The sequence below is a fragment of the Pecten maximus genome, chromosome 3 (assembly GCF_902652985.1).
Source record: "Pecten maximus chromosome 3, xPecMax1.1, whole genome shotgun sequence".
NCBI classification, from domain to species: Eukaryota; Metazoa; Mollusca; class Bivalvia; order Pectinida; family Pectinidae; genus Pecten; species Pecten maximus.
The window spans coordinates 30,822,721-30,842,290 of NC_047017.1; the positions used below are offsets into that span (position 1 = coordinate 30,822,721).

Here is a 19,570-nt window from a genome sequence, read left to right on the forward strand (position 1 = left end):
TTTTCACCTTAAACAGACGATATCTAAATTTCGACCAATCAGGGTCCTCAATTTGGTCACTGTGGCAGCCAATCTTTCTGAAAATGTAACCACGTTATTCGACATCCCTAAAAGCTCCTATGTACCAATTTTACAAAAACATGTAGACTTAAATCAAAAACACGAAAAGGGCTCTGGCGGCCATCTTTGATTTCCAACCATGAAAAACTAAAATGTGTGCACACACCCGCCCCTAATAAGTATGTCTCTGAATTTTCAGAAGATCCTCCCAGTAGTTTTTTAGGTCACCTGAGACCAAGTCTCAAGTGACCTATTCTAATCCCCTTTTGTCCGTCGTCGTCCGTCGTGCGCCTTCCGTCCGTAAACAATTTACATTTTCGACTTCTTCTCCAAAACCCCTTAACCAAATTCAATGAATTTTTTTTTCATTTTTTTGGCCCTGGGGTGGGGATTTGGTGGGATGGGGTGAGAAACATTGAAAATGACATCCCTTGGGTCCTCTTATCATATCTTCCCAATATCAGATTGATAAATGCAAAATTAAAGATTTTTGGTAGGGGGGTACTTTTTATGCAGGAGAATAAAAAGTATCCGGGGGGTACATTTTATGCAGAAGAATAAAAAGTATCCGGGGGGTGGGGAATTTGCGAATTGTCTTTTATATGCATTTGAAGGTTTCCTATGTTGATCCTTAGTCATATTTGGAAGTTTAAGCAAAAAAAAATTTTTTCATTTTTTTTGCCCCTGGGGTGGGGATTTGGTGGGACGGGGTGAGAAACATTAAAAATGACATCCCCTTGGTCCTCTTAACATATCTTTCCAATATCAGATTGATAAATGCAAAATTAAAGATTTTTGGTAGGGGGGTACTTTTTATGCAGGAGAATAAAAAGTATCCGGGGGGTACATTTTATGCAGGGGAATAAAAAGTATCTGGGGGGTGGGGAAGTTGCGAGATGTTTTTTCTATGCATATGAAGGTTTCCAGTGTCGATTCCAAGTCATATTTGGAAGTTTGTGCAAAAAATGTTTTTTCATTTTTTTAGCCCTGGGGTGGGGATTTGGTGAGATGGGGTGAGAAACATTAAAAATGACATCCCCTGGGTTCTCTTATCATATCTCCACGATTTCAGATTGATAAAGTCACAATTTAAAAAAATTTGGTAGGGGGGTACTTTTTATGCAGGAGAATAAAAAGTATCCGGGGGGTACATTTTATGCAGGGATATAAAAAGTATCCGGGGGGTGGGGAAGTTGCGAGATGTTTTTTCTATGCATATGAAGGTTTCCAGTGTCGATTCCAAGTCATATTTGGAAGTTTGAGCAAAAAAATTTTTTTTCGTTTTTTTGGCCCTGGGGTGGGGATTTGGTGAGATGGGGTGAGAAACATTAAAAATGACATCCCCTGGGTCCTCTTATCATATCTCCACGATTTCAGATTGATAAAGTCACAATTTAAAAAAATTTGGTAGGGGGGTACTTTTTATGCAGGAGAATAAAAAGTATCCGGGGGGTACATTTTATGCAGGGATATAAAAAGTATCCGGGGGGTGGGGAAGTTGCGAGATGTTTTTTCTATGCATATGAAGGTTTCCAGTGTCGATTCCAAGTCATATTTGGAAGTTTGAGCAAAAAAAATTTTTTTTCGTTTTTTTGGCCCTGGGGTGGGGATTTGGTGAGATGGGGTGAGAAACATTAAAAATGACATCCCCTGGGTTCTCTTATCATATCTCCACGATTCAGATTGATAAAGTCACAATTTAAAAAATTTTGGTAGGGGGGTACTTTTTATGCAGGAGAATAAAAAGTATCCGGGGGGTACATTTTATGCAGGGGAATAAAAAGTATCCGGGGGGTGGGGAAGTTGCGAGATGTTTTTTCTATGCATATGAAGGTTTCCAGTGTCGATTCCAAGTCATATTTGGAAGTTTGAGCAAAAAAAATTTTTTTTCATTTTTTTAGCCCTGGGGTGGGGATTTGGTGAGATGGGGTGAGAAACATTAAAAATGACATCCCCTGGGTTCTCTTATCATATCTCCACGATTTCAGATTGATAAAGTCACAATTTAAAAAAATTTGGTAGGGGGGTACTTTTTATGCAGGAGAATAAAAAGTATCCGGGGGGTACATTTTATGCAGGGATATAAAAAGTATCCGGGGGGTGGGGAAGTTGCGAGATGTTTTTTCTATGCATATGAAGGTTTCCAGTGTCGATTCCAAGTCATATTTGGAAGTTTGAGCAAAAAAATTTTTTTTTCATTTTTTTTGGCCCTGGGGTGGGGATTTGGTGAGGTGGGGTGAGAAACATTAAAAATGACATCCCCTGGGTCCTCTTAACATATCTTCCCAATGTCAGATTGATAAAGTCAAAATTAAAGATTTTTGGTAGGGGGGTACTTTTTATGCAGGAGAATAAAAAGTATCCCGGGGGGTACATTTTATGCAGGGGAATAAAAAGTATCCGGGGGGTGGGGTAGTTGCAAGATGTTTTTTCTATGTATATGAAGGTTTCCAGTGTCGATTCCAAGTCATATTTGGAAGTTTGAGCAAAACATTTTTTTTTTCATTTTTTTGGCCCTGGGGTGGGGATTTGGTGAGGTGGGGTGAGAAACATTAAAAATGACATCCCCTGGGTCCTCTTAACATATCTTCCCAATATCAGATTGATAAAGTCAAAATTAAAGATTTTTGGTAGGGGGGTACTTTTTATGCAGGAGAATAAAAAGTATCCGGGGGGTACATTTTATGCAGGGATATAAAAAGTATCCGGGGGGTGGGGAAGTTGCGAGATGTTTTTTCTATGCATATGAAGGTTTCCAGTGTCGATTCCAAGTCATATTTGGAAGTTTGAGCAAAAAAATTTTTTTTTCGTTTTTTTGGCCCTGGGGTGGGGATTTGGTGAGGTGGGGTGAGAAACATTAAAAATGACATCCCCTGGGTCCTCTTAACATATCTTCCCAATATCAGATTGATAAAGTCAAAATTAAAGATTTTTGGTAGGGGGGTACTTTTTATGCAGGAGAATAAAAAGTATCCGGGGGGTACATTTTATGCAGGGGAATAAAAAGTAGCGGGGGGGTGGGGTAGTTGCAAGATGTTTTTTCTATGTATATGAAGGTTTCCAGTGTCGATTCCAAGTCATATTTGGAAGTTTGAGCAAAACATTTTTTTTTCATTTTTTTGGCCCTGGGGTGGGGATTTGGTGAGGTGGGGTGAGAAACATTAAAAATGACATCCCCTGGGTCCTCTTAACATATCTTCCCAATATCAGATTGATAAAGTCAAAATTAAAGATTTTTGGTAGGGGGGTACTTTTTATGCAGGAGAATAAAAAGTATCCGGGGGGTACATTTTATGCAGGGATATAAAAAGTATCCGGGGGGTGGGGAAGTTGCGAGATGTTTTTTCTATGCATATGAAGGTTTCCAGTGTCGATTCCAAGTCATATTTGGAAGTTTGAGCAAAAAAATTTTTTTTTCGTTTTTTTGGCCCTGGGGTGGGGATTTGGTGAGGTGGGGTGAGAAACATTAAAAATGACATCCCCTGGGTCCTCTTAACATATCTTCCCAATATCAGATTGATAAAGTCAAAATTAAAGATTTTTGGTAGGGGGGTACTTTTTATGCAGGAGAATAAAAAGTATCCGGGGGGTACATTTTATGCAGGGGAATAAAAAGTATCCGGGGGGTGGGGTAGTTGCAAGATGTTTTTTCTATGTATATGAAGGTTTCCATTGTCGATTCCAAGTCATATTTGGAAGTTTGAGCAAAAAATTTTTTTTTCATTTTTTTGGCCCTGGGGTGGGGATTTGGTGAGGTTGGGTGAGAAACATTAAAAATGACATCCCTTGGGTCCTCTTATCATATCTTCCCAATATCAGATTGATAAAGTCAAAATTAAAGATTTTTGGTAGGGGGGTACTTTTTATGCAGGAGAATAAAAAGTATCCGGGGGGTACATTTTATGCAGGGATATAAAAAGTATCCGGGGGGTGGGGAAGTTGCGAGATGTTTTTTCTATGCATATGAAGGTTTCCAGTGTCGATTCCAAGTCATATTTGGAAGTTTGAGCAAAAAAATTTTTTTTTCGTTTTTTTGGCCCTGGGGTGGGGATTTGGTGAGGTGGGGTGAGAAACATTAAAAATGACATCCCCTGGGTCCTCTTAACATATCTTCCCAATGTCAGATTGATAAAGTCAAAATTAAAGATTTTTGGTAGGGGGGTACTTTTTATGCAGGAGAATAAAAAGTATCCCGGGGGTACATTTTATGCAGGGGAATAAAAAGTATCCGGGGGGTGGGGTAGTTGCAAGATGTTTTTTCTATGTATATGAAGGTTTCCAGTGTCGATTCCAAGTCATATTTGGAAGTTTGAGCAAAACATTTTTTTTTTCATTTTTTTGGCCCTGGGGTGGGGATTTGGTGAGGTGGGGTGAGAAACATTAAAAATGACATCCCCTGGGTCCTCTTAACATATCTTCCCAATATCAGATTGATAAAGTCAAAATTAAAGATTTTTGGTAGGGGGGTACTTTTTATGCAGGAGAATAAAAAGTATCCGGGGGGTACATTTTATGCAGGGATATAAAAAGTATCCGGGGGGTGGGGAAGTTGCGAGATGTTTTTTCTATGCATATGAAGGTTTCCAGTGTCGATTCCAAGTCATATTTGGAAGTTTGAGCAAAAAAATTTTTTTTTCGTTTTTTTGGCCCTGGGGTGGGGATTTGGTGAGGTGGGGTGAGAAACATTAAAAATGACATCCCCTGGGTCCTCTTAACATATCTTCCCAATATCAGATTGATAAAGTCAAAATTAAAGATTTTTGGTAGGGGGGTACTTTTAAGGCAGGAGAATAAAAAGTATCCGGGGGGTACATTTTATGCAGGGAAATAAAAAGTATCCGGGGGGTGGGGTAGTTGCAAGATGTTTTTTCTATGTATATGAAGGTTTCCAGTGTCGATTCCAAGTCATATTTGGAAGTTTGAGCAAAACATTTTTTTTTCATTTTTTTGGCCCTGGGGTGGGGATTTGGTGAGGTGGGGTGAGAAACATTAAAAATGACATCCCCTGGGTCCTCTTAACATATCTTCCCAATATCAGATTGATAAAGTCAAAATTAAAGATTTTTGGTAGGGGGGTACTTTTTATGCAGGAGAATAAAAAGTATCCGGGGGGTACATTTTATGCAGGGATATAAAAAGTATCCGGGGGGTGGGGAAGTTGCGAGATGTTTTTTCTATGCATATGAAGGTTTCCAGTGTCGATTCCAAGTCATATTTGGAAGTTTGAGCAAAAAAATTTTTTTTTCGTTTTTTTTGGCCCTGGGGTGGGGATTTGGTGAGGTGGGGTGAGAAACATTAAAAATGACATCCCCTGGGTCCTCTTAACATATCTTCCCAATATCAGATTGATAAAGTCAAAATTAAAGATTTTTGGTAGGGGGGTACTTTTTATGCAGGAGAATAAAAAGTATCCGGGGGGTACATTTTATGCAGGGGAATAAAAAGTATCCGGGGGGTGGGGTAGTTGCAAGATGTTTTTTCTATGTATATGAAGGTTTCCAGTGTCGATTCCAAGTCATATTTGGAAGTTTGAGCAAAACATTTTTTTTTCATTTTTTTGGCCCTGGGGTGGGGATTTGGTGAGGTGGGGTGAGAAACATTAAAAATGACATCCCCTGGGTCCTCTTAACATATCTTCCCAATATCAGATTGATAAAGTCAAAATTAAAGATTTTTGGTAGGGGGGTACTTTTTATGCAGGAGAATAAAAAGTATCCGGGGGGTACATTTTATGCAGGGAAATAAAAAGTATCCGGGGGGTGGGGAAGTTGCGAGATGTTTTTTCTATGCATATGAAGGTTTCCAGTGTCGATTCCAAGTCATATTTGGAAGTTTGAGCAAAAAAATTTTTTTTTCGTTTTTTTGGCCCTGGGGTGGGGATTTGGTGAGGTGGGGTGAGAAACATTAAAAATGACATCCCCTGGGTCCTCTTAACATATCTTCCCAATATCAGATTGATAAAGTCAAAATTAAAGATTTTTGGTAGGGGGGTACTTTTTATGCAGGAGAATAAAAAGTATCCGGGGGGTACATTTTATGCAGGGGAATAAAAAGTATCCGGGGGGTGGGGTAGTTGCAAGATGTTTTTTCTATGTATATGAAGGTTTCCAGTGTCGATTCCAAGTCATATTTGGAAGTTTGAGCAAAACATTTTTTTTTCATTTTTTTGGCCCTGGGGTGGGGATTTGGTGAGGTGGGGTGAGAAACATTAAAAATGACATCCCCTGGGTCCTCTTAACATATCTTCCCAATATCAGATTGATAAAGTCAAAATTAAAGATTTTTGGTAGGGGGGTACTTTTTATGCAGGAGAATAAAAAGTATCCGGGGGGTACATTTTATGCAGGGATATAAAAAGTATCCGGGGGGTGGGGAAGTTGCGAGATGTTTTTTCTATGCATATGAAGGTTTCCAGTGTCGATTCCAAGTCATATTTGGAAGTTTGAGCAAAAAAAATTTTTTTCATTTTTTTTGGCCCTGGGGTGGGGATTTGGTGGGATGGGGTGAGAAACATTGAAAATGACATCCTCTGGGTCCTCTTATCATATCTTCACAATTTTCGGATTGATAAAGTCAAATTTTAAAAAAATTGGTAGGGGGGTACTTTTTATGCAAGGGGGGTACGTTTTATGCAGGAATAAAAAGTATCCGGATACCTTTTGGTAGGGGGGTACATATTATGCATGACACCGGGTTCACTGAGGATTCCCTGGTACCAAAACTTTATACTGTTAAAAAGCCAGGGATGTTTGATAAATCAATAATGTAGTTTTTCATTACAAATGTTTCTAGTGTTTTCATCTTTCTTTTTAAGATAAATAGGATCTGTACGTATTCTTACCTCATAGCCTAGTTTCTTGAGGAACAGCTGAAGAAGGGGTGGTTCCTGGCCGAAAAACCTGCAACACATAGCAATGTGTGATCGGTAAGATTCAAGTAAACTATGTCGTAAAGCTACAGAGGAAGTTGTGTGACTGTCAGAGGGGTAATGTGTCAATTAAATGAACTCATCATATCTTTTTTTGCCTGTTCAATCTATTTCCATGATAAAATAAATCTTGTTGAAATTAAAAATTAATTTCATAGAGCTACTAACAGAATAGAACTAATTAATTACTAAATATCCCATATAAATTGATTATTAGTGGTTGTTACAGATTTCGGGATGTTTTTATGTCAATGTGCGATCTACATCGTTGATGTAGCTGACATTGTTATACCTACTTTGTCAGTTTGTTGACCCGTTTGGGGTTGGTTAGTGATGGCACCCATCCCCGGAACCTGTCCAGGTCGTTGAGTTCATGTAACATTGGTGTTCGTTGTGCTGCCGTTTGCCTGATTTCCTTGACCTCGCGTATCTCCTTGCGTAGTGCCTCAAGCTCATGTGACATGGCACTGTGAGAACGTAGTTCTGACGAAAGGTGGGCAACACTTCGGGCAAGTGTCACCACATGTGACTCAAGTCGCTGGAATCTCCTGTTTATTGCTCTGTGATAAAAAGGAAGTTATTGTTGATATTATTTCAGACATAAAGTGGAATATGAAGTAAATAGACGGTAAAATGTCAGAGACCAACAAGCTGGACAGGTGTATGAACATATCCTTATCTCATACATGGGAGGGGTGGATTCCCTTTTCCCCTCAAATGTTGGACATAAACATAACGGCATAAATACAATCCTTGAATTGATATAATGTCAGTATTGGATATTAATAATCATTAACTCACTTGGGAGTTATACTGGATGATCATCCCTTGAGTAAGATTCTAAGCTGTCAAACCTCATGTTTGTCTACTTAATAATCTTCCCCTTCTGGTTGACACTTAGTCCCTATGACCCACACACTTACTTGATGTCCCTATGACCCACACACTTACTTGATGTCCCTATGACCCACACACTTACTTGATGTCCCTATGACCCACACATTGACTTGATGTCCCTATGACTCACTCATTGATTTGATGTCCCTATGACCCACACACTTGATGTCCCTATGACCCACACATTGACTTCATAACCCTATGACCCACACATTGACTTGATGTCCCTATGACCCACACACTTACTGGATGTCCCTATGACCACACACTTACTTGATGTCCCTATGACCCACACACTTGGTGTCCCTATGACCCACACACTTACTTGATGTCCCTATGACCACACACTTACTTGATGTCTCTATGACCACACACTTACTTGATGTCTCTATGACCCACACACTTACTTGATGTCCCTATTACCCACACACTTACTTGATGTCCCTATTACCCACACACTTACTTGATGTCCCTATGACCCACACATTTACTTGATGTCCCTATGACTACACATTTACTTGATGTCCCTATGCCCCACACACTTACTTGACGTCCCTATGACCCACACACATACTTGATGTCCCTATGACCCACACACTTACTTGATGTCCCTATGACCCACACATTTACTTGATGTCCCTATGACCCACACACTTACTTGATGTCCCTATGACCCACACATTTACTTGATGTCCCTATGACTACACATTTACTTGATGTCCCTATGACCCACACACTTACTTGATGTCCCTATGACCCACACACTTACTTGATGTCCCTATGACCCACACACTTACTTGATGTCTCTATGACCACACACTTACTTGATGTCCCTATGACCACACACTTACTTGATGTCCCTATGACCCACATACTTACTTGATGTCCCTATGACTATAGTGATGATGACGATGATGTCCTCCCATGTTTGTTGTTGTACTTGAACCTCGACCTTTTTTCACTGGTCTTCGTAAAGAGCTGGTATCTGAGCTGCCAATACTCCACCGTCGTCGTGGTGCACGGTTCATCACCGTGGTAACAGTCTCTCGATCAACACCCAACACTTTCATAATATCCTGGTACATGCCCTCCAAATCGTCCATTTTGTTTTTCATATTGTCCATATCTCCTGTGTGATGGGGATGATCACGGGGCCTTGCTAGCTCCGTATCGTGAGATTCCACCGTTAAAATGGTGTCCTCTATATCAAAGGGCAGGTCACTCTCATCACCAGCAGATTCCCGCAAGTCATTTGTTAAACCACCTGAAATATACATATTTATGTACTTTTCCTTCTGTAATTGGATGATTAGGACATGATAGTGTTACTGATACATATTATATAAAGACTATTTTATATGTCACATTTACATGTTAAAAGATATAAATGAATTTTACTTTTGTCTTTTACTTTGATAGCTGCAGCAGTACACATACACACTCATCGTAAGGTTATGACTATACCTACCCTCCATGCGACCATTGATAAGAACTCGCCCGGTGGGAGGTTTTCCAAACCGTTGCCCACGGGAATGTTTTTTATCTGGGCGGTAGTTGAAGTGTGAAGCTGGTCCCCTTCGTGACCTGGGGTCGTTGTTTGGCCGTGTGTTACTGAGAAGATCAGGAGTCTTCTGTGTTGAGAATATGTCTGCACTAGCAGAGCGTGGTGGCCGTGGGGTGATATTTGGACTGGAGAGTTCTGACTCTGACTCTGAGTTAGACAAGGGAGGGAGGGGAGGGGTTACAGACCTGGAGGACGCCTCACTAGGGGTCACATAGTCAAATATACTGGCTTGGATATCTGGTGTGCCCTCACTGCCCAGAGTACTGGTGGTAAATTCACCATTAGTGAACGTCCGATTATAGTTACCATCCTTCCCAAATGGATCGTTCATAGTGAACGGTGTGATGGATCTTCCAGTGGTCTTAGATTTTAGTCCCACAGGTACAATATCCTCTCTGTAATCAGCACTAAAACTTGCAGGTGACTTGGTGCTACTATCCCTGAGGTCATCACGGTTGAATGGTTTAGGTGGAACCCCTGGTTTGTGTCTGATAATAGGTTTATTACCACCATTATCGGGATATTTTGAAGCTGGTCCTATTGTTAGTCCAGATGGGGAAGTACTCTGGGAGGGGGAAGTTTGATTATCACTTTGATCAGAAGATTTTCCAAAAGTTTGAAATGTTGACACACCGGTGTCCACTTCCAATCCAGAATGACTAGAATTTGACCCTTGACCTTGGGTACTTGAACTCTGACCCATAGGACTTGTCCTTGAACTTGTGATGGCAGGTGCACTGTACCGTCCAGGTAAATCACTAGAAACATGTGGAGAAGGGGCTGCAGGTAATATTACTTGCTGAAACAAAAAGAAATATTACATAATGAAAGCTTCTTGAATTAACAAAGCTGTTGACCCATCTTGGAGCTTGAATCATCAGCAAGGTTTAGGTACTGACTGTACCATTGTGCTGGTCTTCATATATTAATGTGAATATTCATTACAGTGTAAAGGAAATCAGAAATTCACCTGTAGATGTGGGTACTGCTGGTTCTTGGCTGGACTGTTGACCGTTCGAGACATCCCTGGGACCTCAGGTCGCCCTGGACGACCATACAATTTGTTCCAGGCATTCCTTAGTTCAGACCCTCCAGCAGGATTTCTGTATAATTATACAACTTACTGTATTAACATATAAATGTTAGGTAACTTAAGGATGTAAGCTACATTTCAAAGAGCTCTGGAATGATAGCTGATTAACATATATAACTCAATGGAAATGTTTTGATACAAGGGTAATGTTCTCTGCTAATCTATATTATATGAGAAATACCTGCAAAAATGAAGGGATGTTGATATTACATATAAGTACCAGGTAAATTTTTTAGCATGTTATAAAATGTTACAAGAATATAATGTTTTAAGGGTATTATCTAATTATATCTGAATATATTTCTATTTGCCTGCATCACCTGTTGGTGGACTGTCCAGGAGGTCTGTCTGTTGGATTGGGTAGGTCAGAGAAGGCTGGGTTAGTGTTAGCCCCTGGGTGGGGCCAGTACCTGACCCCCTCTCCCTGGTCTTGGCCCTGCCCCGTTTGATGACGGTCAAGGATAGCCTCCGAACGTGAGCCCTGCCATCGCTCATCTGGTTGGGAAGGCTGCAAACATATATATTAGATTGAAAGTTTTTATCTTGATGGATAGTTTCTAATCAATCAACTTGAGTCAAAGGGTCCTTAAAATATGGATCATCCAGAAAAGTAATAATATAAAGTATTCTATGTGATATGTTGTTTGTACTTACCACATAGGAGTTGTTGTAGTGTCCTTCCCCGGGGTAACGGTTGTAACCCCCGCCCCCCTGTACAGTCACACCCATCTTACTCTTGGGCTGAGGGGGTGGGGGCAGGAGCAGCTCTCCATCATCAAATGACTTGGATGCCTGAAGAGGGAAGTAACAATTATTACATTATGATATCTCATTTCACTTAATAATGATACTTTTTACATCATGCAAGTTTCCACAGGTAGCAGATTGTACATAAAAATCAATGATTTTATTCAAAGTTTTTATCAATAAAATCAGTATCAATAGTGAAAATTATTGCATCACATTCTTCAGCCATGTGACAGAAGATTAAGCAGCTGCATCACACAAGGAATATAGGCAGGCATGATCCGACATAATCTGGTTAGTGAAATAAAACAAATCTAGACTAGCTCAATCAAACTCGCATGGCTTCGGTGTCGTTTTTATCTAGCTTCACTGAAACACTGATTCGCAATTTACATACATGTATATATATATACATAACTTATAAAAAAGCAATGACCTGGGCTATATTTTGAACTTATTACAATCTGCAAGAACTACTTCTTTCAATAAAAGTCGAGATAACAGTTACACGACTATTAATTAGTATACCTCTTGTTACAGGCAACTGTTCGTACGATACTTTTGGATCACTAGTTTCTACTTCTTGACTAAAAAGGAAGGTAAGTAAACACATACAAGTATTATAAAAAGACTACTATGGACAGGAATTATCTTCTTCTGATAACAAAAATGAAAAGTCTTGTATATCCTGTCAGCAGGGTTGTCATATTGGACTACCAAGAGTTAACTCCCCTGGTCAGTTTACTTACGGAATGAGAGTTATGCTATACACTGCTCTAGAACTCTGATCTGTGACAAGGTGATCTAATTCTCTAGGGAGAACACACTATTGGAGCAAATTGTATATCAGCAATTCCACTTCTAAACACATGCTAAAAAACAAAATGTGGCTAGCACGACGGTGTTCACTCACGCAGTGGGTAGAGATGGGGGCCACTCGACGATGCAGACGTGGGAAAGATGGGGCTGTCTGTTACACAGAGAAGGCTATCTTTACTATGGAGACTATGAGCTAAGGTCAAGGCCATGAATTGTAACTAGAATCAGTTATACTATCAGTTGTTTATCTGAATGATCAACAATCAAAGACTTCTTTGGTAATTTTAGTCCCTCATGACACTGAACACACAAGAAAAATAAATTTTCTATACATACCATGTGTATAACAAATGTTCAAGATAACAGGCAAGACTTATTATGTAGAGTATAAATAGGTTAAAGGTTCCACCATCAAACTATATTCAGTACCTCATGTTATATAAAGGTTGAAAGTTCAAAAGTTCAAACCATCAAATTGTACATTACCACATGCAATATAAATGTTAAAGGTTAAAGCTTACACCATCAGACAACATACATTATCACATATAATATAAAGGTTAAAGGTCAGAGTTCAAACCCTCTGACTAGATACACAATATCACATGTAACATGAAGGTTAAAGATCAAAGTTCACGCCACCAGGCTATGTGCCGTGTGCTAGACTTACATGGTGGAGATCTCGTGTGCGTGTGCTAGACTTACATGGTGGAGATCTCGTGTGGAGTTGGATGATGGTGAGCCTATCAGTGACTTTAACCTGTCTTCCACAGATAGTGATGACTGGTCAACACCCTAAAGTGGACACAAAACAGTGGTCAACAAAATCGTGACTTATGGACTAATGGCACAATGGTCTAACTATCTCTTACTTAGATAGTGAGAGTGGTGTAATGGGCTGAGGGCTGGGTTAGGGGAAGGCTAATCAAATGGGGAGGGGATGGGGGTGATTTGTTGAGGGTTTAGTCAAATGGGGCAGGGGTTAAGCTAATTAGCTAAGGGTAAGCTTAATCTAATGAGGGGTTGAGGGTGATAAACTGAAGGTTTGATAGGGGTGGGTTTAATCTAATGGTCCAAACGTCTCTTACTTAGGGATTGAGAGTGGTGTGATGGGCTGAGGGCTGGGACAAGGGTGGGTTTATTAAATGGGGATGGGATGAGGGTAAGTAACTGAGGGTGGGAATAGGCTTAGTCAAATGAGGAGGGGGGGGGGGGGAGGGGGTGGTTGGTTGAGGGTTAGGTTTTATGACAAAAACGGAGTACATACTAAGTTTACTGACATAAGAAGGATAATCGGATAGATAATTGTGATTGTCACATGATTTCATACACAGCATTCCTACAGACCAACATAAAACACCCAGGTCCCTACCAGGACATTAGTGTTACCAAGGTCAACACCCAGGTCCCTACCAGGACATTAGTGTTACCAAGGTCAACACCCAGGTCCCTACCAGGACATCAGTGTTACCAAGGTCAACACCCAGGTCCCTACCAGGACATCAGTGTTACCAAGGTCAACATGTGCCTATGTCAGGAGTCAAACCCAGAACCACAAAATACTACTGTAGTACATGTTGTTTTACTGATTGAACTATAGAAAATTCCCTGCAGCAGACATAACAGATTACAAGATACTGATAAAGTATTTCACTGACATCAGCTATTTCTGGACTGTGAGCCAGAGGGACTGTGGTACTGGATAATCAAAATGTTTCATTACCTAATGAGTCCAACGTCCTTCACATTCATTACTATGTATATACATTATGTATTACACATCAGCAGCAAATGAGGATTACAGAATGTTCTATGTTTTCAAAAATTTACTCATTTGTGTTGCAAAAATATCTCCGATGTAGAGTTTGAAAGAGAAAGGACAGGCGAGAGAAAATTAGGGATACTGTAGGATGGGAGGGATATTGAGGGAGAACATGGAGGTTATCAGGTGCTGCTGGGATGATGCAGACAATTAAGTTAAACTATACCTTCTGGATGCAGAAGAGTGCAGTACAGTGAAGGTGTAAAATCATGCAAATCAACACTCAAATGACAAAAACATGCACATAAACAGCTGTAAGGAAACATAATTACTGAATCTTTGTCTGACTTACACAAGGCACAGTGAGTGAGTGGTACATTCTGAATCACTTCAGAAAACATTAACACAGTGTCCTGAAGTAGTTACTGGTCATCAGTTTAAATAATCTAATAAGTCACCAGTAATCAGTCACCTGATCTAAATCTCTAGGGAACCCGACCTCCAGGGAACCCCTGTATATACTGACCTTTGACTTTTGACTTTCTGTGGTCCATGCATTGGAAACTGTCCCTGGTACGGGTTGGGTGATAGGTTTAGGTGTAGGTGTCCCAGGGGGTCTGGCTCCTGCACTGAGGGGTCGGGACCGTCGTACATTGGGACTATGGTCCTGCCGGCCATCCACACCATGTTGTGACACACCATTGGATCCTAGTTCCGTCATCGACTGAAACGGTAACAATCGCAAGTTATTCACACATGATTCTACAGTCATATTATAGTACTGAAAACCTACCTGCAATGTTGGTGTCCAGTTAGATGTTATATTGTATAATAAAGTATGGTAAAAGCTCTCCCCTGTCCATCTGTCCCAACACTAAGATACCCTAGAGTGGTCAATGTGACAGGTTTGTGTCAAGCATACCTGTGTATGTGACAGGTCTGTGTCAAACATACGTATGTATGTGACAGGTCTGTGTCAAACATACCCATGTATGTGACAGGTTTGTGTCAAACATACCCAAGTATGTGACAGGTTTGTATCAAACATACCCAGGTATGTGACAGGTTTGTGTCAAACATACCTATGTATGTGACAGGTTTGTATCAAACATACCCATGTATGTGACAGGTTTGAGTCAAACATACCCAGGTATGTGACAGGTTTGGGTCAAACATACCCCTGTATGTGACAGGTTTGAGTCAAATATACCCAGGTATGTGACAGGTTTGGGTCAAACATACCCGTGTATGTGACAGGTTTGGGTCAAATATACCTGTGTATGTGACAGGTTTGGGTCAAACATACCCATGTATGTGACAGGTTTGGGTCAAACATACCCATGTATGTAACAGGTTAGTGTCAAACATACCCAGGTATGTGACAGGTTTGTATCAAACATACCCATGTATGTGACAGGTTTGGGTCAAACATACCCATGTATGTAACAGGTTAGTGTCAAACATACCCATGTATGTAACAGGTTAGTGTCAAACATACCCAGGTATGTAACAGGTTAGTGTCAAACATACCCATGTATGTAACAGGTTAGTGTCAAACATACCCAGGTATGTAACAGGTTAGTGTCAAACATACCCATGTATGTAACAGGTTTGAGTCAAACATACCTATGTATGTGACAGGTTTGTATCAAACATACCCCTGTATGTGACAGGTTTGTATCAAACATACCCCTGTATGTGACAGGTTTGTATCAATCATACCCGTGTATGTGACAGGTTTGTATCAAACATACCCCTGTATGTGACAGGTTTGTATCAAACATACCCCTGTATGTGACAGGTTTGTATCAAACATACCCCTGTATGTGACAGGTTTGTATCAATCATACCCCTGTATGTGACAGGTTTGTATCAAACATACCCGTGTATGTAACAGGTTTGTATCAAACATACCCCTGTATATACCTATTGGTTATGATTGGTTATTAGCTGTACAGTGTAAAGTGATACTGGCACCACATAAAAAGATCTGTATATAAAAGGCTTCTATATAATTTCATTTTGTTTGAGGGTCCAGTTACATATCTGTAAGTGACACAATATATATGTCAACTCTCTATATACCATATGACAGGTACCGTACTGTAATCTGTAATTATGTATATATCAGTAAATCTTACCTTAGCAGTGTCATTGTATTAAGTTTTGATACAGTGATTTATAAAAATTAGTTCTATTTATAACTTATCGGAATGAAAAAAAAACTGGCCAAGAATTGAACAACCTCCATGACTTGTGTATAATGAGTTATCTCCTTCACTACAACAACCTTGATTCAATCCTCAGTGACTACCCAGTCACCTCATTATCTTGGATATTACTGAAGGTTTTATCAACAAGTACATTACAACTTAACACTGAAATAAGGTCCTGCCTTTTCCTCCTAAGAAAAGAAATGAAATTTTGCTAAAATTAGGTCGCTGTGACTTTAATCTTTATATCATCGGGTTATACACTGTAATGTGACTTATTTTTTTCCATATTTTGACTTACAATAATGGTTTCGTGCATACCCTGGCGTTCATGGTTACCAGACAGAGAGCCAGGTAACAGATCCTCAGCCGAGGTTATGAATGTCCTCCGCACTGAATTAGAGGTTAAAATACATCTTATTATATCTATAGCAACATATACATATCCATAGCAACATATACACAGTGTAATTATACATGCACATAACTACTGAACATAATATTCACATCACAACAATTATATTTGTACATATGGAAATATTTCTATAGCAATAAGTATATACCATAGCAACAGATGTATATCGCGAAAGTTCCATAGCAACATATATACTCCCTTACAAATATATTGTCATAAAACATAAATACAAAGAACAGATATGTATATAGTACTTGGACTACATTAAGAGTTTAGTGTTGATTACCAGATGACGGTATCTCTGGGTGTCTAAACCAGGACCTGAGGATTGGCTTCAGTCAATTTTACCAACAACCTTATCTGTACAGTTAGAAAAACGCAACCTCAATATTTTGTCTTCTTAAAATAACTGAATATTTTGTCTTCTTAAAATACCTTATGATGTGCTGCTAAAGAAATATTTGTTGACAGGATGTAATGAAGCACACCATACATTTATGCTGATAAAGGAAATATAATTATTAGAATTGACTTATTGAAATCACTGTTCATTCACCTTACTATGATATGCCTTTAAACTCATTATGTGTATGTGACTTTCACCATGTACAGCTTATCTACAGGTTAATTACTATTGGTCAATTATACGTAACTAATACCCCCTACATATGTATTGATTACTCAGCTACAGTACAACAGAGCCAGGTAATGTATTATAATTAAGCATGTAAATCCTAATCTGTACAGAAAGAATTTTCTTCCATTAATATAGTCTGTAATCGGGTACGGACATAGTGAGGGATACCTAGGTACCTGTGGGTGGGACATAGTGAGGGATACCTAGGTACCTGTGGGTACAGACATAGTGAGGGATACCTAGGTACCTGTGGGTACAGGCACAGTGAGGGATACCTAGGTACATGTGAGTACAGACATAGTGAGGGATACCTAAGTACCTGTGGGTACAGGCACAGTGAGGGATACCTAGGTACCTGTGGGTATGACATAGTGAGGGATACCTAGGTACATGTGGGTACAGTCACAGTGAGGGATACCTAGGTACCTGTGGGTACAGACATAGTGAGGGATACCTAGGTACCTGTGGGTACAGGCACAGTGAGGGATACCTAGGTACCTGTGGGTACAGACATAGTGAGGGATACCTAGGTACCTGTGGGTATGACATAGTGAGGGATACCTAGGTACCTGTGGGTACAGTCACAGTGAGGGATACCTAGGTACCTGTGGGTACAGACATAGTGAGGGATATCTAGGTACATGTGGGTATGACATAGTGAGGGATACCTAGGTACCTGTGGGTACAGTCACAGTGAGGGATACCTAGGTACCTGTGGGTACAGACATAGTGAGGGATATCTAGGTACCTGTGGGTACAGGCACAGTGAGGGATACCTAGGTACCTGTGGGTACAGGCACAGTGAGGGATACCTAGGTACCTGTGGGTACAGGCACAGTGAGGGATACCTAGGTACCTGTGGGTACGGACATAGTGAGGGATACCTAGGTACATGTGGGTACAGATATAGTGAGGTATATCTAGGTACCTGTGGGTACAGACATATTGAGGGATACCTAGGTACCTGTGGGTATGACATAGAGAGGGATACCTAGGTACCTGTGGGTGGGACATAGTGAGGGATACCTAGGTACCTGTGGGTACAGACATAGTGAGGGATACCTAGGTACCTGTGGGTACAGACATAGTGAGGGATACCTAGGTACCTGTGGGTACAGACATAGTGAGGGATACCTAGGTACATGTGGGTACAGACATAGTGAGGGATACCTAGGTACCTGTGGGTATGACATAGTGAGGGATACCTAGGTACCTGTGGGTACAGACATAGTGAGGGATACCTAGGTACATGTGGGTACAGACATAGTGAGGGATACCAAGGTACCTGTGGATACAGGTACAGTGAGGGATACCTAGGTACCTGTGGGTACAGACATAGTGAGGGATACCTAGGTACATGTGAGTACAGACATAGTGAGGGATACCTAAGTACCTGTGGGTACAGGCACAGTGAGGGATACCTAGGTACCTGTGGGTATGACATAGTGAGGGATACCTAGGTACATGTGGGTACAGTCACAGTGAGGGATACCTAGGTACCTGTGGGTACAGACATAGTGAGGGATACCTAGGTACCTGTGGGTACAGGCACAGTGAGGGATACCTAGGTACCTGTGGGTACAGACATAGTGAGGGATACCTAGGTACCTGTGGGTATGACATAGTGAGGGATACCTAGGTACCTGTGGGTACAGTCACAGTGAGGGATACCTAGGTACCTGTGGGTACAGACATAGTGAGGGATATCTAGGTACATGTGGGTATGACATAGTGAGGGATACCTAGGTACCTGTGGGTACAGTCACAGTGAGGGATACCTAGGTACCTGTGGGTACAGACATAGTGAGGGATATCTAGGTACCTGTGGGTACAGGCACAGTGAGGGATACCTAGGTACCTGTGGGTACAGGCACAGTGAGGGATACCTAGGTACCTGTGGGTACGGACATAGTGAGGGATACCTAGGTACATGTGGGTACAGATATAGTGAGGTATATCTAGGTACCTGTGGGTACAGACATATTGAGGGATACCTAGGTACCTGTGGGTATGACATAGAGAGGGATACCTAGGTACCTGTGGGTGGGACATAGTGAGGGATACCTAGGTACCTGTGGGTACAGACATAGTGAGGGATACCTAGGTACCTGTGGGTACAGACATAGTGAGGGATACCTAGGTACCTGTGGGTACAGACATAGTGAGGGATACCTAGGTACCTGTGGGTACAGACATAGTGAGGGATACCTAGGTACCTGTGGGTATGACATAGTGAGGGATACCTAGGTACCTGTGGGTACAGACATAGTGAGGGATACCTAGGTACATGTGGGTACAGACATAGTGAGGGATACCAAGGTACCTGTGGATACAGGTACAGTGAGGGATACCTAGGTACCTGTGGGTACAGACATAGTGAGGGATACCTAGGTACCTGTGGGTATGACATAGAGAGGGATACCTAGGTACCTGTG

The 19,570-nt window shown here is 40.8% G+C and overlaps 1 protein-coding gene across 1 annotated transcript in view; it reads right to left on the reverse strand.

The window, feature by feature from the left end:
* Positions 1–19,570, reverse strand: part of LOC117323886 — a 37,216-nt gene that overhangs the window by 8,599 nt on the left and 9,047 nt on the right. The window contains exons 5-15 of the mRNA XM_033879389.1: positions 16,385–16,476; positions 14,397–14,594; positions 12,814–12,903; positions 12,203–12,259; positions 11,197–11,334; positions 10,863–11,050; positions 10,420–10,552; positions 9,354–10,248; positions 8,765–9,149; positions 7,285–7,548; positions 6,902–6,959 (exon numbers count right to left, since the gene is read on the reverse strand). Coding sequence (XP_033735280.1) covers positions 6,902–6,959; positions 7,285–7,548; positions 8,765–9,149; positions 9,354–10,248; positions 10,420–10,552; positions 10,863–11,050; positions 11,197–11,334; positions 12,203–12,259; positions 12,814–12,903; positions 14,397–14,594; positions 16,385–16,476 — 2,498 coding nt within the window. The remainder of the gene's footprint in view (positions 1–6,901; positions 6,960–7,284; positions 7,549–8,764; positions 9,150–9,353; positions 10,249–10,419; positions 10,553–10,862; positions 11,051–11,196; positions 11,335–12,202; positions 12,260–12,813; positions 12,904–14,396; positions 14,595–16,384; positions 16,477–19,570) is intronic.